A 23884-nucleotide genomic window follows, 5' to 3' on the forward strand; every position below is an offset into this window, starting at 1 on the left:
GTAGCACTGGGGTTAAATTCAAACTAATGCATAGTGGAAACATAATTATACTTTGAAGAAAAACAGCTGTCTCCCTTACCTTTTAATTACACAAACATTCACTGAAGAAAAGTAATAAAGAGCCTGGTATGTTTAAAGCCAAGTCATTGCGATATGTCATATATGTCTCTAATTGTATTTTCTTCATTCTTTATCACATTAAGTTAAATAGTTGCTGTATTTCTTCTCTGCAAAGATTGCTTATTACAAATGACAGTGTTTGTAAAATTTTAATTGGCTGAATCTTATTTTTAACTATTTTCCTAATTTATAGTAGTCCAAACACTTATTTATAGTCTTCCTGCTGTGAGTGGTCATTAACTATTTGCAAATTTCTCTAACTTGAGCATGTTGTTTCAAAAAAGTTTATACTACTGCTACCTTCCATGGATGCCAAGGTATTTGCAAAAAAAAAATTTTTCTATTCAAAATGTGCAGTAAAGTAATATTTTTATAGTTTTTATATTCTTGCATTAAATTCAGAATATAAAACATTTTGTTTTTACATTTAATGATTAAAATAAAAGGCATGTAATCTGCTGTGCCTCTAATATCTGCAACAACCAAAACAATTGCTATTTCCAGCAGCTAGAATAGAATTTTGTCCAGTTTTTGTAAAAAAATAAAATAAAATAAAATCAATAAATATTTGTATTCAGTTGTACTCAATCGAGTTTAAAAAATTAGTTCAACCAAGTCTGCTTTAGATTAGGAGTGGAAGGGTGTTTGTGTAACTATTTAATGTGAAAATAAAATAAAGTTAAAGGGGGGTTATTAAAGCTGAGCACTGTGTACCCAATCTTTTTCCATTTTAAGAATACCTCCATCTCCACTTGGACCAAACTTTTACAGATCTTTTGGTCGTGTGCCTGGAGAAATTTATTCCAAGGATGTCCAATTACCTCTGCACACTTTGGCACCTCTGATCTAGGCCCTTACCCTAACTTTGAGATCTCCTAGCGGTTGCATTTGAAATGTAGCATCTTCCATACCAGACAGATATTTTAAAAATGACTTAACAGATCAACTTTTCTTACATTAGGGCTTCTTACTATAGGCTAAAGTCTCACTGTCTTGCAGCCTGAATAAAATGCACACATGACGACTTGTAATAGAAAGAGTTCTCTTGAAAGATCTTTTTTTACATTTTTTGTGTTTCCTCTGACTTTATTTTGTCACTAATCCATAATAGCTGACTTCTTATTTCCACACAGTAACATCTCCACAGAAGAGTGTTGTTCATAGTCCCATCTACGATTATTTTGTTTGGAGGCTTTTACTGATCAGAAATAGATTTAATTTGAGTCTTCAACCAACTTTTCAAGCTTCGTATGATCATTTTTAATCATTGCTTGCAGAAATTTAGGAAAGCATCTCAGGAAATTGTTTTGACATTGTTGCGTCTGATGAATGAATGGGATGTGCTGAAGCAGATCTTATAAAACACCCAGACTCAGCAGGGTATTAAGTTATCCTGAGAGTTAAGAAGCATAATAGTTATTTAAAGGGGCTGAGTAGACACACCTAGTCTGTGCTCCTGCAGAGTTTCTGCTCCCGACAAACAGATAATAACTCTTTGTCTCTGTTCACTGTGATCTATTTTTTTTTCTTTCTCTGGAGAGGGGGGGATGTTTGGAGGAAATGGGCGGATCTTGATGCTTTGCATGCTGAGTCACATGTCAGACTTGAGTGGGAGGGCCGAGCAGGGATCTGCCACAGCAGAATCTGGCCTCTCACTGGTGCGCTTCACTTCAGCAGGGGACAAGTCATTCTCGCACTTGCGCACACACATTGTACACACGGTAAGTGCTTTGCATACCACCAGGGGAGTGTTTGTGTACATGCATGTGATTGTGTGTGTGAGGGGGGGGGGTCCTAAGAAATCTGTTGAAATTGAGCTTTATTTTCTCCTTGGAATGTTTTCCTTCCTACCTTAAAGTGGATATCTGTTTTGGAGTCCAGGTGATAAGTGATTGAATAATGTTGCTTCAGGCATTTCAGTCTCTGTTTGTGCAGTGTCTGTTCATATTTTTGCATGTGTGGAGACATGACTTTTAAGTTTAAGACATAATTCATGGATGTAGTCCATAAAGTCTACTTTATGAAAATACTTGGTTCTAAACTCAAACATAACAAATCTGCATGTTTGTACAGATTTAGTCTTTTTAAATGTTTATATTTCATGTCATTGTGACCTTTTTTAAATTATAGAAAGCAGTTTGTCAAACTATACAAGTACAGGTAATCAGTTTAGTTTTAATAAGAATAGTAAATGATTACTTATAGTCAATAGTGAAAGGTTAGCCATCATGTTTTGAGTTTCTATTAAGAAAAACTTGCTATTAAGGAAAATCAAAGGGTTTCTTTCTTTATTGTTCTTGGATTTTTTTTTTGTTGACCCCCTTTAGATTAAATTTCTCTTCACCTTCATTGTTTCTTCTCTGCTCTGTTGTCTCATCTTTCTGCCATTGTTGTGGTTGTGGTTTCTGGGCCTCATATCTCTGTCATCCAGTCTTTGTTGTTCACTGCTCAAGCATTGCTATGTCATAAAATCAAACCGTTGAAAAAGTCCAACCGCCCCTCACCTTTCCAGATAGTCGTCAGCCTCTGTTTTCCCTCAAAGGCATGCAGAACACACACTTTTACACACACACGGCTGTTGAAAGGAGCTCTGTTATGGCCTCTGAGCATTGCCAGGCAAGAACAGACCGTTGCCTTTCACCAGCATTTAATGGGATGCAGAAAAGGTCATTTTTACCTTCTGTGTCTTGACAGTTGGTGAGTGACGTTGGATAATGCAGTCTTACTGGAATCCAGCGTAATAAATTTGTTATGCAAAACATCTCATGAATGCAACCTGCACTGCGTGAGGTTAAACTGATAAGGTTTCGATTCTGTAGCCTGTTAGTTTACATGATCTGGCTAGAGGGAATAAGATGTATAATATAAATGCTAGTTTTGTGTTTACATAGCAAAACATAAGAAAGAGGGGCATGAATAATAGTGGCAGATATTGTGGTTTAAGTTATCTGTCCTACACTTTTAATATTAAATTAACAATTAAAACAGTGTCAAGTAGAGAGGAATACAAATATTGTGGTTTCGAAACAGTTTTTAATAAAGCAAAAACATTTTTCAAGAAGATGCCAAAGTGACTGAGTCGTGTTTTCATTTCCCATGTCAAGAATAGAATAGGAGAGCCCCTCCCCCACCTATTGCTGTACACAGCTGTTTAGCTTGTTGTGAGAAAGCTTCAAAACTTAAGTTTGCTTAAAGAAATATAATTTGGATAACTTAAAAATATTTCTATTAAAAAACAGTCATGGTGTAGACGGAAACTAAAGGGAGCGCCACACATTGCTCTCATTGATTAAACTTTCCTTTTGAAGCTCCAGTCACAAGCACAGGGTGACTTTTCTGACACTCAACTATTATCAGCAGGTTATATGCTTCTAAATAAAGAGCAGAATGTCCAAAACGTTTAGTATTCTATACGTTAAGTTCTTGTAAACAACTTGTCTCAAATTAGTAATGTCATAACATGATATAATTTAGAATAAATAGGAATCGTTAATGCTTTTTTCTTTTTTGTATGAAAGAAATTTGATACATAGTTTAAGAGTCACATACCAATCAAAATAGCGTATTTAAAACAAACTGAAATTATGTTGCTGCTGCTCATGTTATGAGATAAGCAGTGCAGATTGTAACCTTTACCAATTTGCACACATCTGTTCTTAAAAAGGATCATAATATAAAAAACAGAAAATGATGCAGGAGAGACTGTACTTAATTTGTTCAATGAGGCAGTAATATCACATATAAAATCAATGATGAGTTGAAGAAAATAAATACTCAGTACTTTAGATCTGGATATATTGTTCCAGAGTGCAATCTTGAGTTTTGTATGTGGATCAGTCACAGCCCATAAATACTCATCTTGATGGCCTTACAGAACCTGAATAACACCATCACGTCATACAGGCAGACTGCAGTGTGCTGCAGAGCCTGGAGACTCTACTGATTACATAGTTCATTCAGAAGTAGGCATGTGTTACTGAGCTATCTATTCTGGGCTGATAAACACATTCCTGATTATTATCTGTTCACATTATGTTTTAAAAAAGCAGTCACAATTGTAAGCACGTTTATCAACCCTATCGCATCCCACCATATAGTTTTACATTTTTATATTCATTCAGTTACATTTGAAGGTTAAAATCTCTCTTGTGGCCATAAGGTGAGGCATTTGTCAGGACATTTGTTGAGGTCAGCCAGGTGTGATGTCAGATTTTTGATCTCCCTGGCCACATGGATCCATTCTTAGACAGGCAACCATTTCACAAATACAATTTGACCCAGTTACTAAGATAAACATTTCCCCAGCCAGACTAATGACATTAAAATCCCCTGGCTGTGAGCAAATTTAAGCTTAAATTAAAATAAGCTTTAATTTAGCTTATTTTGCAGAAAGTGTTTAAATAACCACCTTTTAGATTTGAAATGTTTCCCTTCTGAAAACCCGTTGTTAATCTGCTTTACTGTCAGTAAATATTATTATTCTTAAATAAATTAGAAACAGCCTGTTTTTTGTAGCACAGTTGTAAAAATATAAAGATAAAATTAGTGAGTTAGATGCAATTAATATAATTTAAAAGATATATTGATTAGATTTTTGATTCCAATTGTGTTTTACAAAAATATTTATTACAGCTCATATTTACTACAAAAACTTCTGAAAACTGACATACTGCTTAGGAGTTTATGCTGGCCTGTATAGTTTTGTAAACCATAGAAATTCACTCAACTGCATTTATGTGAGGAATGTCGTTCAGCAGTGGAATTGCTTTCCATAATTATAGATGTCGAGATAGAAATTAAACAAACGAGTTTTGGATTGGCTTGTCAGAACATAACATTCCTGCATGCACACATGCACTTTTTACATTGATGCATGCTAGAGTTTCATAATATGCACATAAAACCTCAAAGAATGCTGAGAAATCCTTTCCTTGTGAGCATCTCGGTGTCAGAAGCAGCTGATGAGACTAGAAACACAACGACTCTCTTGTGTACCACCACAGTTGGGAGAGTGAACACATTCCACTGGCAGTCCAGACAAACCTGTGGGATCCCACTGTCACTGCAGCAATTTGCATTTCTTTAAAAGCCCAGGAATAATTGTTTGTACGTTTTTACAGCGTACAAATGAAATTTATCACACAAGAACTGAGCAGATGCTTATATTCATCTGCTCCTATGAAATATTGAATTATTTCGTCTGATATGCCATCATATTGCATATGATGACATGATGTCCAGTTTAGACCCCTGGGGGCAAAGTGTTCATTTCTTCATGGAGCTGAATGATGACTCTGGGAACTCAGCTTTGCTCTGACTTTAATAACACAACAAACCCTGTTTGCACTGCCACTTCACTAATTTCCTCCTTTTATTAGAGTATAAACTGTCCAGGGCGGAAAGTGTTTGTTTAACCATGCATGTTTGTCAGCCATAACCCCATGTGGTTTGGGGTATAAAACTAATCACTGCTGGAGTTCATCCGCTGGGATTGCAGCATCTTCTCTTCTTAAGAGAAGTCCTGGAAAAGTCTGGAACTGGAGAACATTGCAGATTTTATCTCTCCGAGGATAATTTACAGCAGCCCACAACCGTCTCAAAAACTTATCATTTGGATCTTTATGAAACCAAATCCAGCAATGTTGAGATGAGATTCAGACACAGACCTCCTTTGTCTTGTCAGGGAATGTAAGAAATAGCTCAATAAGCAGATGGTTCTAAATGAGTCACATAAAAAAGCTTTTAGTGGATTTCTTATGCGTCGAGTTCGAGCTCCATATAAACCCTTGAATTTATTTATTCTCCTAGATTTGAAATAACGGTGGCGCTTGGACAAAATAAGTAGAATATGATACTTCTGTATGTCATTTATTTAAAGATGGCGTGTTTGCTTTGGTATGCATAAGAACAATATTGGCAATAATTTATAGCTGAAAACTTAATAGTGCTCTGGAAAAGATTCCTCTTATTTTGTCACATATCTTTGCATATCTATGTTTTGACAAAAAATTGTGAAATGCAAAGAAATTTTACAAATAAAAATCTGAAATGTTTATCTATTTGCGCTTATTCCAATTGCTTAAATATATATATGTATGGATGGATTGTAAATATATAAATATATTTATATCAGAAATTAAAAATTTAATTCAGAAGTGACCTAATTAAAAGTCCACCTATTTATAATTTCATCTCAACATAAACACTGATAATCTGAAAGTCTCAGGGGCTTTATTAGAGAACAATAGTGAAAAATGTGCATCTTATAGACACATCAGACAGATCAAGAATGAAGTTGCTGTGAACCTTGAAGCAGGCCAAGACTAAAAGGCCAATTCACAGTTTGGAATGTCTTAGTGAACTTCGGCCAGTTCAGCAAGTAAAAAGGAAGTTCCTAACCAGACAACAGTAACCCTGCAGGAGTTGAAGATCTCAAAATCTTAGAAAATCTGTGACAGGATGACTATTTGTTGTCCACTATATCCCACGAATCCTACATATTTTGTTGTAAAACCTTTTAAAACTATCATCTCACTTCCACTTCAAAATTATACACTTTGTGTTGGTCTCATAAAATCCCAATAAAACACATTGGAGTTTGTGGTTGTACTGGGTCAAACTTGGAAACATTCAAAGAATGGAGGACACTTTTCAAAGCAGGCATTTTTCTGACCCATCCTCTCTAAGAAATGTCTGCTTTGTTCTTTAAATAAAACGTTGAAATCCATTATGTCTTACTAAATAAAATCTGAGAGGCCCACAAATTGTATCCTGCTGTTGTAAAAGTTTCCAAACAAAGCAGACACTTTATGGGATGAGCGTTTTAGGGATCCAATGACCCAGTGATTTACAAAAACGCTCCGCGTTCCAAGTTTCCAGTCCGATTGTTACAATGGATTCCTCTCTTGTGACTCAAGCCAGTTTGTACCGTGGGTCAGAACCATTGGTAGTCGTGTAGAGGGATAACCTCAGAGGAGCTCTTTTCCAACTTAAACTGGGACATGACCTCTGACCTGTTTGCTATGCTGTCAAGATCAACACTCTGAACAGCTGTAGCACGGCTCAGTGGTCTTGGCCGCAGCGCCTCTATACTTATAATGAAGAGTCGATTTTCTGCGTGCTTGTTCGGGGTTTCTGTAACTTTTAAGAGGATTGTGCAGCGAACAGAAATGTTTGTACGGTCTGTTTAAAATATAGTTGCATCCTGGTTTGGAGGTCTGTAGTTAGTTAGTGAGGAATGCCTCAGGCCCAAAAGTGGAATAAATCAACAACATAACCGTCCACACAGTCTTTCCTTTTTCCTTCCCCCTCCTCTATTCTAAATGCTTTCCTGTGTCGTCCTCCTTTCTCTGACCTTTATCTTTATTCTAACTCACCCCCCTTCCCAAGACCTTAACGTCTACTTCCTTTTTTGCTTCTTAACTTTATCTCACCCTTTTCCCCATACTTTCTTCATGTTTCCCCTCCCTGCTTTTGTTTCCCTCTTCTCTTAAAAAAATGCTTTGTGGTTTTGTAGACCGCTGGCTGTATTTGCAAAAAGCAAAGAAATCTGATACTGCTGAAAAAAGGAAAAAAAAAAAAAAAAGATCTTTTGTGACTAATAGAAAACAGCAATGCTGAAAGTCCAATGGGCTTTCCAGTTGTTGAGATTAATTTTCCTCTCCTGCACATTTCAAATAAACAATTTATCTGAGATGACATTATTGAACCTGAAATAAGAGAAAACTTGTTGAAGTGGATCTGATGATCATCTTGAAGTCAAACATGAATGATTTAGACCTACTGTTGTGATTTATATAATCTTAAACATTAAAAATCTCCGACTAATCATGATTTTTATTATTAGACCCTGCTGCTGATTAGTTCTTGGAAAAAGAGAGAAGCCACTTCATCATGGTGTCCAGGTTGTGTTCAAGTCAATTTTTGTCTATTAGTCTTGAAATACACAAACCTGGTCCACAAGTTTGATCACTTCTTCAGTTTTCTGTAATTGATACACAGATATAAAGGACATCCAACTTTTCCTATCTTGTTCAGAAAATCTTTCAGATGTTACTTGTTAATTGTCAGTGTTTTTATTGTTTGTGAAAAATATATTACTCAACAAATTATTTTGTAAAGCTTTTTTTTATAGAAACTTCAGATTCTTACCTGAACTCTGTCTGAAATGCTAATATTTCCAAATGCATCATGTTCAATTCAACTGAAATGGGGGAAACATAATAGCTTTGCTATACTCCTTCCAGCCTTCCTGTTATCTGCCAAATGGCATGCTCTTTTGCAGCTTGAATAAATGTCTAGCCAATTAAAAAAGGTTTCTATTTAAGTAGTTAGATTTCAGTGCTTTGTCACTGAAATTGGTTTTGAGTCTTCTAGCCTCAGAAGCAACTTGTTTGCTCCTTGAAGAGTTTAATGTGGTGTGTTCATAGCTTTTTGAGTTTCCGACACGCATTTGTTAAAAATGTGTCCCCAGATATTTTTCTGCTGCTCTACTTTTGGCCAACTCCAAACCCATTTCATGTTAAAACATAATCCTGCTCTTTTTTTCTCCTTTCTTTTTTTTTATCTTGAAATTGTTTGACTTAAAATTAGCAATTTTTTTGCTGCTCAATCAGTGTCTCAACTTTTGGATTTTGTTTATGCCCAACAGCTGCAGACCCACCACTCTGAGACATTTTAAAACTGCAGGTCAAATGTTTCTCATTTATAGATCCCCAGTCCGCCTTCTTGTCTCCAGACTGCTCTTTATATTGGCTAAGAACCATTTATGATCTGCAGTACATCTAAAGATCCTGAATACCTCCATTTGATGAATAGTGTAGACACTTTGTCCAGTTGTAACTACAAGGTCCTTTGCTGTGATAGTTCAAATAACGTTTAAACGAACAGCTCTGCAAGAGTTGTTTAACCGACAGCTAGACATTCTTGTATCAACATCTGTCCCTTCTGGGGTTGAATGTTTACTTAAACGGACAGCAGTTTACTACCTGTAAGGAAAGTGATTTATTTCTGTTCATTTTCCCACGATCCTGGGTTTGGTGGTCCTTTTCTGTGTTGCATGCTTGCAGAGTTGTTTACAATGCCTGGAAAAGTAAGGAGTTCAGAGTCATTGAGGACAAGGAACAAAGCTTTGGGTAGCTTTATTGCTTCAATCTGCAAATCTTGTTTAGTCGACTCCCTCTACTCCTGTCGCCTTTATCTGTTGTCCCTCGTCTTGGTGTAAGAGGGTTTTCTACTCACCCAAGAAGATTAGTTTGCTTATTTTGACACTGTAGAAGTATTATTCATAGGGCTGTAGATCAGTGGTTCATTACATCCAATGTTCCATCACCCAACTAAAGTGTGGGTGACTGGCTGCAAAAAGTTGAATCACAGATGTATGGTATCAAATAAAACAATGAACAAAGGCTTAGTTTTGGTAAGCCTGTCAGTAAGTCAGCATATGTATAAACTGTCAGCATATGTATAAACTAAGTCAGCATATGTATAAACTGAGGGAACAGAAATTGTCATGAAAGCATCATGAAGAGATAAAATTGTTTAGCAAAGATTACATTTTTTCCACCTAATCAGCTCAATATGATGGAAAAATGTCTCTTGAGGTCCCAGATTTACTCTCCTCTTTGGCAAGATGTTCATCAATTCTGTATTATTTTAGCTAAAAATAGATGTCCATTCCTTGCTTTTCAAACTTCTATAAAACATTCACTTTGAGGCTAAATCAACAATTTAACTAAGACTTCTGTGAACATTTTAGATTGTAAAAGGCTTTGTGTGTTTTATCCATAAAACACAATAAAACAAAAGTCAAACAGAAAACTAACAAAGTATGAATGTTAGTAATGCATTTCTTTTCAGTGTGAAGGTAGACTGTTTTTGAAAAGTACAGTTTAAACATTTAATAACATCTCTAGGAAAATGCCAGACTGTAAGGACCTACTATATAGAATAAAGCAATCCCTCCCTCATATGTTGCTGTGCACTTCAAGACAGCTGGCTGAACAACTGATAAATTACATATTTCCAGCTGAAAAGGCAGACAGTAAATATTCAAATTTTTTTCATGCACATTCCATACTGATGTATGCATGGCTGAAGAAATAAAGAAATTGACTGAAGGGAGGAAAGGAACAGAAGCAAAACAGAGGTCTGTGTAGAAGGGCGGTGCACAGGGAAGGTGGAGGACATTGAGATGCAGCAAGTTGCTGACTGGCTGTCTGGAACAGGAAGGGGAAGTGGTGAAGGAGGTCAGGAGAGCTGCTTCCATAGGTGGGTCTTTGACACATGGATTCACACAATGAGTTGCAATAAAAGTGGGACTGAAGTTTAGAGTTTCCACTGCTTATTCTTTGCCGTTTTCTTTTTTTTTTTTTCTTTCATTAATCACTTCAAGGCCAATTTGATGCGTTTCCACCAGGAGTGGTCCAGGGCGATTTGAGTGAAATGTCTGAATTTTTTTTTTTTTATGTCAAAGCAGCAGAATTGTTTACTGGAATCTGTTTTGTGAAAGTCCACGTACATGCCTACTTGTCACCCATATGATCAAAGATTGCAGAAAGGTTTGAGGCGAGAACAGGGTTTCAATGCACAAAGCCAAGCATGCACTCTGTAGATGTGCCTGTGAGAGGCAGGCCAGCTGGGAGTAGATCATATTTCAGCTTCTTTTTCAGTCTCAATTAACAGGACAGATACTGAGGATACTGGAGGCCTTATAAAGGGTTGCAGCTCCTAAAAAGCGTAGATATAAACCCAGCAGTTTAAATCCATACTGACAGGTTACATTGTTAAAGGCACATTCATGTTCTGCATGCTCAGGCTTTGGAAAACGGGCTTATCGATGAATATATAACTTATTAATCCACATGAGGAAATCTAATGATTAAAACGGGCTGTTGCAGTGACTTCCTGCTAAATCTGAAGTACCTTAAAACTTGCTAAAATATTTTCTAATAGGTTCTCCTTGAGTAAAGTCAATCTGCTGGGATCAAGGCTGCATCTGTTTAAAATTCACTATGTTTTAACAGGGTTGTTGGGTAATGGCAAAATCAATCAGATCATCACTTTTGCTTCTATTGAAAGTTCATCGGGTAGTCAACTATTGTCCCTGCTCTACCTATCCACACCCTTAGAGGCTAAGAAAGGAAAGATTGGTGCCTTTCTCCAGCACCTATGAGCGAGACAAGGCACACCCTGAACCAATCCATCAGAGCAAGACTGAAACACATTAGACAAACAACCTTGCCCTCACCCTCACCCTCACCTCTAGAGGCAATTTGAAGAGCTCACACACCAGTGGAGCTGACATGTATGTTTTAGACAGGGGAAGCAAGCACAGCCGACTTTTCTAAACTGTTTGTGGCGTAAATGCGGAGTAAATATCTGGAGATTGTTAAAAACGATTACTTATTGACCTTTTTAACTTTTTGTGTTAGCGACCACAACAACATTTCAGTATTTTATTGGCTTTCCACATCTGTTTCACGTTGCTCTGGCTTCATTTCCATTGAACTTCAAATGTGAGCTGAAACTGTTTATAACCGAGTCACAGAAAATAAGAGGTCAAGTTGTTTTTGGGAGAATCTTTACCAATTAGCTACATTTTGATGTAGGCAGTGATAACATTGTCACCATGCTGGTGGAGCACAGAAGTATCACCAATGCATGTAATAGAACCCTGTTGTTTATTTATTTATTTATATTTTTACAAAAGCAGGAGAATATTTAATAAAATATCTAGTGTTGCTTCAACACTCAAACAAGTTTGTGTGCCTTCTCTTTTGTTAAAAACATGACCCTTCACTACCTGCACTGATGACAGTTTCTGTGTCTGGTTGTATTTTTGTATTTTTTCAAAACACTTACTGGCTGTTTCTCTATGATGCAATTCTGACCTTAATTAGCCACTTCTGATCATCTGCCAAGCAGCTGGTGCTTTTCTAGATTGTAGACACAACTCAAATGACTAATGTGCTCTAAACATTATATGTGCTTCATGTCAGAATAAAGCTTTAAACCTTCAAAGCCTGTTTGGCTCTGATTTTATTTTAATGTAAAGGTGTTTATTATCTCCTCAAATTCTTGCTGTGTTTTGTTAAAGAAACTCAGCTGTGCACATCTCCTCTGCACTTCCTTATCTTTCTTCCAATGCCGCTTTTGCACATTCCCTACATTGCTGATGACATTTATTTGACCCCCTTTCCTTCCCATCAAATGCTTAGTTCCTCTGTGCTTTTACATCAACAGTAACCGTATAACCTTGTCTCTCTCTCTCTCTGTGTTGACGCAGGACCAGAGGTGTTCCCCAGCAACAGCAGCAGTGCCATGTCTGAGGCAGTGGTGCCTGACGCTATGGTACCTCCAGCAGTGGGTAGTCTATATGGAGAGAAGGCCGGTGGAGCCATGGTGGATTTCAGCTATGTGGGAATTGACGCCATTCTGGAGCAGATGAGGAGAAAAGCTATGAAGCAGGGCTTCGAGCTCAACATCATGGTTGTAGGTAGGTTGTGATTTTTCCACACTAAAAAACATCTAGTCTGTACTCGCCTCACATCTTGCAACCTCTTAAATAATGTTAAAGCCAAAACGTGTGTAATATCAAAATGTTTTTCTGGTTATATTTCTGTTTCAGCCTCTTGTCTTCACATCCAAATACACATTTCTCATAAAAATCTTTGTGTTTTTGTTTCCTCCTGCACTACCTTGACTTTTGTTTCTTTAATCAGCCTTGACTGAAAGCAGAGGCGTCAAACTGATTTTAACAAGCATCCCTCTCTGTTGGAGGCCCAACACACTGCCTTTGAGTCCTGTGATCACACACCTTTAATTACACACACCTCAGCTGTAACCAGGCCATCATAAAGCTCTCTCCACTTCCAAAGGGCGTCTCCTGAGGATGCTGCCGTGACACCTTTTCTGTCTGGCATATAAATAAGAGAAATAGAAGCAGTCTTAAGTAAAATGAAAGAACTCTTGTTTCCATGCTTTATTTTGCGACTATAATTTGGAGTTAAATACCTTTTGTTACTCATTAGAGCATTTCAGGTTGTGCTTACAAAATTACAAAAACAGGACATAATAAAAGTAACCCAAAAAGAACAGATGCATGTCAGTTTTATTTACTATGTCTACTTACTCGTTTCTTTATCCATTGAAGAAAATAACATAATCAGAATAAATACAACCAAGTTCTTGTAAAGGCTTTTAAAAGCTTAATCCTCTTAAAGAATGTGGTCTGGTCAGAGAAGACTCACATTGAACATGGTTGCCTTCATACAGAACAGTAAGGTAGAAAACTAATACATCACTCTGAAAACACAGTGGTGGCAAAACGATGCTGTGGGGATACTTCAGTACAGATGGAGAAGCTGGTCAGAGTCGATGGGTAGATTGTAAATACAGGTGACTCCTGAAAGAAATCCTGTTATGAAGTAAGGCAGCGACACTGAATATGCATTAAGAGACACAGTGGAGATTTATGTGCCAGAATGGCCCAGTCAAAGTCAAGACCTAAATACAAATAAGAATATGTGTGGAGATTTGACAGCCTCAGGTCAAAGATGTTTTCTGTGACTGAGTTTGAGCTGCTCTGCAAAAAGGAATGAGATAAAATCTGAATCTAGATTTATGAACTGGAGTGCAGCGAAGTTCCCCGAAAGACTTCTGCTGAAATGAAAATGAAATGTGGTTCTTTTTGAAAACACTGACTCACATCTTTTGAATTCAAGGTGATGCTATTGCATAATTTTTTTTCCCACTTCAGTTATGCACTCAAACTTTCAAAAATAACTTGATGTTAGTGGTTATGAAGAAGTGAAAGGGGTATGAATATTTTTGTCAGTTTTCAGTTCTCAAAACAGATAAAACATCAGCAGGTGGAAACAGTCTTTCCCTGTGTTCGATGTAATTCCACTTCATAGTTTCAGAGTGAATATTGTTGGCATGAATGCGCCTTCCTCTATAGGTTCCAGCTGTTGGGATTTTTAAACTATTGCTTGAATTATGCCCTGCTGTCTGCCTGCCTAGGTGAGTGTGTTTTAGAAGTAATCTCCATAAATCAGGGCGGTTCTTGTTGACTTAACCTAAATTCAAACTGTGAAGGATTACTTCTCAAATGGTCACTTCCCCCTCTTCCTGATTATTCAGCTGCCAGGTTGAGCAAAGTAATTCTGTTGGTGTTTTTTTTTTTCTGCTCAAATGTCATACCTTTTTGATTCATGTAGCAACATGGGGAAAGTAAATTGCAGTGTTAGTTTTGATAACATAGATGCAGGTAGACGTTTCTTTCCAATTTGAGCTGTTAGATCTGAAACTTACATGTAATAAGAGTTTCAAATTAGTTATATTTTAATTATGTGCAGATTTATAACAGCATTGTTCTGATTTTACAGGGCAGAGTGGCCTTGGGAAGTCAACTCTGATGAACACCTTGTTCAAATCTAAAGTCAGCAGGAAGTCTGTACTGGGCACCGGCCAAGAGAAGATCCCAAAAACTATTGAAATTAAGTCCATCAGTCACGGTATGGCCTTTCTTTGTTTTCAGTTTCTACATCTTTTCCTGCTGTTTTATGACATATAATCCCCCACAGCTGGAAGCAAGCCTCTAGTGATCAGATTCGTCTTTGCTGCTGGCACTTATTGGCATTGCTTCTCTTTGTGCAGACATCGAGGAGAAAGGAGTGAGAATGAAGCTCACAGTCATTGACACACCGGGATTTGGAGACCAGATTAACAATGAGAATTGGTACAGCATAATTTCAATTTTGCCTTACAAAATACTGTTATATTCTATTTGATATTTTTTCCCTTAATGGATTTTCCCCATCAACGTAGCTGGCAGCCCATCATGAAGTTTATTAACGACCAGTATGAAGCGTACCTGCAGGAGGAAATCAACATCAATAGGAAGAAAAGGATTCCAGACTCCAGAATCCACTGCTGCATATACTTCATCCCCCCGACTGGTCACTGGTAATGTCTTCAAATAAAATGAGTACATGTACTAAATACTACTGCCATTTGTCAAAGAAATCAATGACATTGATTATAATCACTAATGTTTTGTCTTTTACAGTTCGAATGTAATGTTATTTAACATTATTACAACCATTTTGTCAATGTTTGGCTTGGGGTTTGGGAATATTATCATTTATCACACAGTAACAATGAATTATGTCGTAATCTAAATGAATCAGATTTAGAGTGGAAAGAGCACCAAAAAAGTCTCAATTTACACAAACCAAGTTTTTATAAACTTGCAGCTGAACTGTGTGGTCCACTCTTGTTTACTTCCATCTTAATTTCGTCATATTTGATGTTGTGAATTCCCAGGGTTTTTTAAAACTGTAAATATATAAACATAGAGGTATTTTCATGTTTTTGTTTGTCTGAAGGCAGCATATTACAAACACGTACACGTGTTTTTTGAGGCATACAAAAAAAAACGCTATTATTCTGAAGAATAAATGCAAGTAAAATTGTTTTTCGGATGACAAAGCATTGCTCCTATACAAACACATTCACTGTTAAACTAGAATAATCATAAAAAACAGCTTTACTATAGAAATGTCTGAATAAACGCAAATTTACAGTAGAGACGAATAAAAATCTTTTTGAAAAAGCATGTTTTCCTGCAAGCATTCTCACAGAAAGTATGAATCATTTTTAATCTCGACTGCCTTTGCAACAAACTGTTGCTGGTTCTGCAGTTCATCCAAACCTTCTGTTTATTCTCAGGTGGAAAATGTGAGGCTGTGCTTTGTTACTCTGCAACTTCAACACACACACACGCGTAGTCCTGTCATATCATTTCAGAACCAACATATCCCAGAACACCATTCCACTGCACTGCAAACACAGGCTGCTCTTGCCAATTTACCAAGTTTCTCCCTGGATTTCTTACAAATGAAAACATCTGGCTCTTATTGAACAGGCTAATCTACTCTCTTGGCTCAGTCTGTAGTTCCTGGAGCTCAGGGGACTGGGTTTTACTCACAGAAGGAATTAGCAGGAGGTTTCACATATTCTCATGTGCCTATCTAGCCATTCAGCACACATTTTCTTTCATTCTCTGAAACTGAAGCCAAGTATTTTGGGGAAACATTTTGTAACTGCTGAGTCCTCCATGGAGACTCAGTTGATAACAGAGTTCTGTTCAAGCGCCGCACCTCATCTCTGTTATTTTTGTGTCTTGGCCTGTCTGTACTCGGTGAGGGGACGGGTGTGAAATGGTTCCCCCGAGTCGAGCCGGCAGTGTTTCATGTTGATCCAATTCAGATGTCACTTAGTGTGAACAGCAGTTGCTCAGTGCTCGTCTCAAAAAGACTTAACACAGGCAGAGCAGAGGGTTTCTGGCTGCAAGCAATCAGTTTTTACATTTCTGTGCCATTTTTTTGTGTGTTTTTGCTTCAGTGCACACGAGCTGGACCTAATTTAAAAATATGTAAAGGGCTTCCACAAACTGAGATTCTGGCTATTTAATGACCTGAAGCCTCCTGTAGATCTGATGGACGTGAAATGACTTGATCTGGGAGAATAGTTGGGAAAATCTGCCCTCTGCTGCTCAAATCTGGTATTGCAATTTCCAGACGATTCATTGTTCTCTCTCCTGATTTTTCGCTGTCATTTTCTCCCCCCTCAGTCTGCGACCTCTCGACGTGGAGTTCATGAGGCGTCTCAGCAAGGTGGTCAACATCGTCCCGGTCATTGCTAAGGCAGATACTCTCACGCTGGAAGAGAGAGACTTCTTCAAAAAGAAGGTAACCTTTTTTCAGCTTCAGGAAAAAATTAAAAGTTTAGTCTGAGTTTTGTTGTTGTTTTTGGAAGGATCAGGCATGATTTTTACATATAAACATCTGTTTATATGTAGAACAGATTGTCAAATCATTATTTGTAATTTGCCAATTACAAATGATCATTGATAAATGCGATATAATGTCCTACTAAGCTGATCCGATTTAAGTGCATGCTTTGCATAGCTATGTAGGAATAAATTAAAACTAGCAGGTTTATTTCGTGTTTATGTTTTGCTCTCATCAGATCAGGGAAGAGCTGCGAGCCAATGGGATTGATGTGTACCCTCAGAAGGAATTTGACGAGGACGCAGAGGACAGAATGATTAATGAAAAGATCAGGGTAAGAGCAAATGGCTTTTCACCGAAAGCTAATACTATAATAAAGCATTTACAGCCCTTGAACTCTCTCAGTTCAGCAGCATTAAAACAAAAATATACTTCACCAGGATTTTATGTTTCAGACCAGTACAAAGTAACACTGATGCTCGTGCACAAATTGGGTGTTTATGGAAGAGTGGCAAGAAGAAAACCATTATGGAAATAAAGCTTTAACAAGTTCACTTTTAATTTAGCTGCAAACTGTGTATCGGTCACAAACATGGTCACGTTCAGTTTTTGCTAAAACTTTTAACTACGCCTGCCAAACTGCGAGACGTGGGAGAGTCTGAGGCGGGACGATTTTTGAAGCATGTTGGACAACACACTCGCACGCTGCAGAGTTGTATCTATTTAAAAGTGAGTACTGTAGTGACCTCTGACAGTTGCATATTTTACACTGTTCTTTAATCATGGTAGATAAGAATTTTATTGCTACAATTAATTACAGCTGGTGCTGTTCAGATTACAGTTTCTGAAGAGGGCAGGGATATGCTTGACAGTAAGGATTATGGTGATGAAGATTGTAAGAGTTTTGATTAACAGGATTTTGAGACCGACTGTAAGAAATTGTACGGCTACTGTACTGTACTGTAATTTTTATTTCAGTGTCTCTCTAGAGTAAAGCCTTCCAGTGTCTAATGCCGGCATTCATCATTAGTAAAAGTAGGTTTAGGACACACTTCATTGGAAGTATCGATAAGTGAGTTTTTGCTAAATTCAAAACATTTTCTACCATGAACTTTGAACACTCTGCTCAGAAAATCGGTAAAATGGTATCAATCACAAAATTATTAGGAATAACTATATAATTATTAAGAATTATTCTGAAACAGCAGAAACAAAAGAAAGCATCTTAAATACTCCTGATATAAAAGCTGCATTTTAGTCTTCCACTGATTTGTGTTTACCTGTTATTATTGAAAACCTATCTGTGGTTGCAATGTAGCACAATCTGATAAAGTTCAAGAGGTGTGAATATTTTTGCAAGGCTGTTGGAGGGACTTTGTCATTGACTGTGGCTCTCTGATTGTTGGGGCAGGAGATGATCCCGTTTGCGGTCGTGGGCAGCGATCAGGAGTACCAAGTGAACGGCAGAAGGTTGCTGGGGAGGAAGACCAAGTGGGGCACTATTGAAGGTAAATTTCTCCTATTTGTATAATCTATAATACATCATCAAAGCAGTACTTTTACAGCTTACATGGAAATAATTGGATTAATTAGTAGGAAAAAATGGGGATGCAGTTATTACAATTGATGCTGTGAAAGAATTCCAGTTTATTGTTGTGCTACTTCAAGTTGTTTATTAGACTTTGACTTTAAAAAGCCACATTTCTTTAAAGGATGTTACTTTTTTTAATAAGATCTCAAAAAACAACCTTAGTCGTGCATATAGCATGTTAATGTTTTGTCTCAAATCAATTCCCTCTGTTTTGATTTTTATTGCAGCATTGAGATAAAATTTTCAATTATGTTAGCCACTACAGATCACACTCTGATTCTTTATCAAAGCTCTCATTAAAGAAGCTTAATTTCCTGCAGCATGCTCTGCAGACACACAGCCACATGTCTGCTGTAGTTTCTTAGCAGCGATACTTATCTCATCTGATTTACATAGCTGCAGAGATCTGTGAAGCAGATCAGAGCAGACTGTCGCTATGCTCATGAGCTAACTATTTGTGTCTTTAGAAAAAAGCACTAAGATCTGCACCTCCCCCTAGTGGGCTATTCTTAAACCCGACTTAAACTCCTTCTGCGTTGTGACATTGTTTTTGTGAGATTTCTTCATTTATTTGAAATACTGAAGACATGTTTCCTCTCTCTCTCCCATGCAGTTGAGAACATCGCCCACTGCGAGTTCGCCTACTTACGAGACCTTCTCATCAGGTGAGTGGATTTTGGCATCCTCAGCCGTTTTATGTCGCATTAATATTAACATGCACGTAAAACTAGGGAGCACTTGGCTTTGAGGTGGAATTTTAGGGGAGTGATACTTTGACAAAAACTGTAACAGTAGTTCAAGCCTAATGTTTTTCTAATCAAAGATGGCTCTCATTCTGATTAGCAGGGTTTTTAGTAAATATGTTGGATCTGTTTTTATTTCTGTTGATGCCTGCCGTTTTAAATAAATGACAGATTTTCTGTTTAAAGTTAATCCAATTTTTATCATTTGGGAGAGGCTTGTCACTACGGTATCATTAAAATAGTTTAAGTTGGTAATAAATATGAAAAGTTAGAAATTATGATATCTTTTCAGTGAATTTTGGTAAGGGTGTTAATTTGACAATAACCACATTAACCAGACTGGGATGTTTTAGCGCCGTTTGAGGCAAGCCTCTGTGGATACTAATGTGGTGCAGTTGGATCAGCTCTTAAATCTGCTCATTTCTTGTGGCCATCTTTTAGAAACCAGCCTCAGAAAACCTCGCAATCTTTTAAAGTCAACAACATTTTAAAAATTTAAGCGTCTTCAGTGACAAACTGAGTAGCTCTAAAGCAATTCTTCCATCCTAGCCATCTACTCAGATGCAAAATGAAGCAAATATTTCATGATTAACTTGTTTTTACGATAATAATTTCCTCAAAGGAGAAAATGTAGCAAATATAGGCAAAAAGACAACACATGTTGTAGCACATGACCTGAAATACACCCTCTCGCTTCTAACACCAGTTAAAAATCAGCAGTGAAACAGGTAAACACTGACAACAACTCTACCTAAATAAGCTACACTCTTCCATCATAAATTTTGTGAAACTACTGGACGTAAAGCTGTGTGAGAGCGTAAAACAGCAGTGGACAGAATTCCCCAATTTACCTGAGTCAAATGAGCAACTCATTACAAGGCCGCAGGGCTGAGTGACTCCTGAAACTTTATTTCAGGATGGTAGCATTTTAATTTTTTTTTTTTTTTGCATTTCAGAAATCCTGGGGCTCTGCTTAGAGATCCAGCAGATTGTCAACATATCCCAATTTGTTCAAATATAATGCTGTCATATGCCACTTCCTACATTAATCAAGTTTATGGTGTTCTTTTTGTTTGATTTTTTTTAATTATTGCTTGTTGTTTTCATGTTATTCAGAGCTTGTGTGGCTTTCATCAGATGGAGGTTTAGAGTTCTCATAAACGTTTTGCTGCCTGGAGTTTGATAAGTTGCACTTTGTGGAGCAAATCTGCCACCAACTTTTTAAGGCAACAAGTCCCCCCATACTTCTTGACTGGACTCCCAAAACGGAACACATTTTTCATAATAAGATGAAAAAACAATTAAAAAATGTATAGTAATCACATAAAACATGACTTTGTCTAAATGTTTTCCAGCAACCAGGTTGAAGTTTTTGCCAGGTCTCTTTTTTTTTTCTTTTTTTGCTAATCTAACTCAATGCCTGCATAACCTACACATCAAATTGAAGGAAAATAGTCATGTTTGAAGATATATTTAGTCATTTTATAAAAGCATACAGTCTGACAACCATATATCTGTAGAAACATCAAAAATACGCCTGATTAGATGGCTGGTTTCTTCTCTTATTGTGCTCTCATGTGTCTTTTCCTTCAGGACCCACATGCAGAATATTAAGGACATCACCAGCAGCATCCACTATGAAATGTACCGCGTGAGGCGCCTCAATGAGAACAACACTGCAGTGGCTCATGCCAACGGCGTCCCTGAACATCACCTGACTGCCCACGAGATGTAGGCGCCACCTGCCCCCCATTGCAGTGTAACGCAGGAGATGCGAGACTCTGACCTTCCCTCCAGTCCAAGCCTCCCTCCACCCAACCATGATCTCACATGTGGGGTAAAAACTCTAAATCCCGACAGAGGGACCTTATCGTCTGCAGCTTAAAGGACTCTTTACCAGTTTATTGCCTTATTTTTATTTTTTCAAACTTATCTTTACTGATGACAAAACAGAGAAGAAAGAGTTGTGCCTTAAGTTGTGCTGCAGCTTTGGTTTTATATCCCTCATGTCTTACAAATTTTACAGTATATATTTTGGGTGCCAAAATGTTTTTTTTTTTTTTTTCGTTGTTGTTGTTGGTCTACCAAACTGATCAGATTTGTCTGATTTGCTTTAATCAGTTAAACAAGTTTGGCGTTTTTGTTTCCATGGTAGAAATTTGTGCCACTTTAGAAGCACAGTGTTTTGTCTCGATGAACACACTACAATAATATGCATATAAACTGATGAAGATCATGTTTTAACATTATCAGTGACATGATCAGAGCATGTTGGAAGAAGATGAGCTGGTTCTTTCCCAAAAAGTTTGACATGCCAAAACCTTAAACGCCGCTAAAAGTCACCAAATAACACCCGATGTGCCTGAAGGTTTTTCTTTTTTGCGCATCACAACCTGTGTTTAGCTTTGATTCTTTGTTCATATCCTGTTAAATATAAATGTCAAAAATTTTTGAAACATCATTTTTTTTTTGGTAGAAATAAACCGTAAAGAATGATTTAAGATGGAAAAAGTATTTATGCACGTTATAAAATGTGAACATTTTTCAAGACTCGTCTTCCACTTATTCAAAAATCAGATCATCAACACAAACGTGCCCAGACGTTCAAGCTTTTCCTGCTTTTTTGGGGGGGATCCTCCTCAGTGCCTTATTTATTGGAGGATGATTTGTGAGCTCGTCGGCTGAAACTGGAAAGAGAAGCAGGGTTTTGGTTCCACCTGAAACTACATTTAGACATCTTTTAGGCCTCGCGTGTCATTTATCGTCCATCGACCAGACCACTTCTTGCTCTGTTGACCACAATGTACCAAGAATATTTCTCTTCCATGCATATCTAATGTCCTTCTGTCGCTGTTTTGCTCTGTCTTGTATATTCCTCTGTGTTCCGATACATTTTTGTACTTGTATTATTGATAACAAAGTTTCCTTTATCTTATTTTAAAGAAATAAAGATTGAAGTTTTAAATATATATCCTATCACTTCCACTATTTCACATTAAGAGTCCTGTTTAACCTGTTTTTTATTTTTTCTCTCATTAATTCACCTCGCAGCAAGGGGGGCTGCAGGGGACTTTATTCAGATTAAAAGACCGGGCTTTAGATCATTTTCTGCTACACTGGATCCCCACAGTATTTAATCGCAGGTGTAATTTACTCACTCGAGCTCTAAAGTTGTCATTAAGCCATTCCTCGATTACCTTGTGGGATCAATATGGCTCTCTACATGGTCAGTGCATAGATGATTAGCACTAATTACTTGGGGGCATCAGTTCCTCTGTTGGTGAGGTGTGTAGTAAAGGAGTTCTGAGCTACGGCCACACCTTAGGATGTTCAGTCCAAAGAATCGAAATAGTCAGCAAAGAAAGTAAGTTTTTACCATTTCTCCCTTGGAAAATTAAATACTTTAGCTTCAAAACAAACCTTACGATATTTTACTATTCAACCCAAAGTAATTGCTGTAAATGTTGGTGCGATTTTCAAAATGGCGACTTGGATCATTGCTCCTCGAAATGGCACCCGCTCCCGCCCATCCTCCATGGTTTATACCCATGACGCCCTTAACCGTAACTCTTTTGCAAGCTTTAACCCTCCTCCATCTCATAATTTGAAATCTCCTCATTCCTCATGTTTCTTTTCCTCTCTGCTTCTGTCCTGGGGGAAAAAAAAACTGCAAGAGCAGCAGCTGCAGCTCAGCTCTGCACCAACCGGGGCTCGCCGCCTCTCCTGCGTGCCACCCAGCAGTCGTCTCGTTGGCAGCCACCCAGCGCTTCGCCGCCTGCTTTAATGACATTCATTAATGAGGTGCATGCTTTATGGGTACTAATGAAGTTGGCATCTCCAAGACAGACACAGTTTGTTTTAATACAGGCTGAGCATGTGTGGAGTTGTTAATGGCTGGATATTCAACTCCTTGAAATTTTGCCACAAAAACACAAACTTATATGTGTTTTATTTTGGTTTTATATCAAAATAAAACATAGGAAAAAAATGGATACATGTTCATTTTATTTCTGAATAAAATCTGGAAATATTGGCATGCATCGCCTTCAATCTGTTGCTGTTAAATGAAATCCAGTCCAAACATGGAAGTCACCTTAATTACTGAATGGAATCAAGCAGTTCTGTGAAAACCTCAGAGGTTTTCAGAAGACAACTGCTGTGCTGTTTTCCACTAGAAGACATCTTCACGAAGACCAAGAATCACTGCAGACAGGCCAGGGAGAAAACGGGCAGGGGATGCAAGCTAACACATGGTGCCAGTCTATTGAGACGTGGCCTAAACTGACGGAGAACGGAAATCTGACAAGCAGCCAAAATCTCCAAGCTAAGGTTTCATTTGGATGAATCTCTGACAACAACTGTTAGCCATGCACTCATTAAATCTGTCCCTTATGGAAGATGATCTGCTTGTAGTTCATCTTTTGCCCTGTAGGGGTCAGAGTAAACATGTGGAAGAAGCTGCTCAGCTCAGATGAGAAGCTTTTGGCACACAGCGCCTCGCCTTCAATAGAACATCTTTGCAGTGACAGGTGGCAGCATCATCCTGTGGGGAGGATGTTCCTCAGGATCGGCTCTGTTCGCCAAGTTTGCGCACACAAACTAGGAGGTTGACTTCCACTCTACTTTACACCTGT

General features: G+C 37.7%; 1 protein-coding gene across 5 annotated transcripts in view; it reads left to right on the forward strand.

Moving 5' to 3' along the window:
• The window catches only part of LOC129363749 (septin-9-like), an 85963-nt gene extending 63744 nt beyond the window's left edge, over nucleotides 1-22219 (forward strand). For 4 of the 5 annotated variants that reach the window (XM_055036023.1, XM_055036026.1, XM_055036024.1 and 1 more), the window contains 9 exons: nucleotides 12407-12616; nucleotides 14508-14636; nucleotides 14779-14860; nucleotides 14950-15087; nucleotides 16757-16874; nucleotides 17155-17250; nucleotides 18328-18424; nucleotides 19121-19172; nucleotides 20844-22219. In XM_055036023.1, coding sequence (XP_054891998.1) covers nucleotides 12407-12616; nucleotides 14508-14636; nucleotides 14779-14860; nucleotides 14950-15087; nucleotides 16757-16874; nucleotides 17155-17250; nucleotides 18328-18424; nucleotides 19121-19172; nucleotides 20844-20985 — 1064 coding nt within the window. In that variant the 3' untranslated portion in view covers nucleotides 20986-22219. Of the gene's footprint in view, nucleotides 1-1742; nucleotides 1842-12406; nucleotides 12617-14507; nucleotides 14637-14778; nucleotides 14861-14949; nucleotides 15088-16756; nucleotides 16875-17154; nucleotides 17251-18327; nucleotides 18425-19120; nucleotides 19173-20843 lie in introns of those variants that run through there. The other variant, XM_055036027.1, reaches the window with a different exon arrangement.
• The last annotated feature ends 1665 nt before the right edge of the window (nucleotides 22220-23884 follow it).

The sequence above is a fragment of the Poeciliopsis prolifica genome, unplaced genomic scaffold, assembly GCF_027474105.1.
Source record: "Poeciliopsis prolifica strain line A6 unplaced genomic scaffold, Auburn_PproV2 SCAFFOLD010, whole genome shotgun sequence".
In the NCBI taxonomy this organism is placed as follows: domain Eukaryota; kingdom Metazoa; phylum Chordata; class Actinopteri; order Cyprinodontiformes; family Poeciliidae; genus Poeciliopsis; species Poeciliopsis prolifica.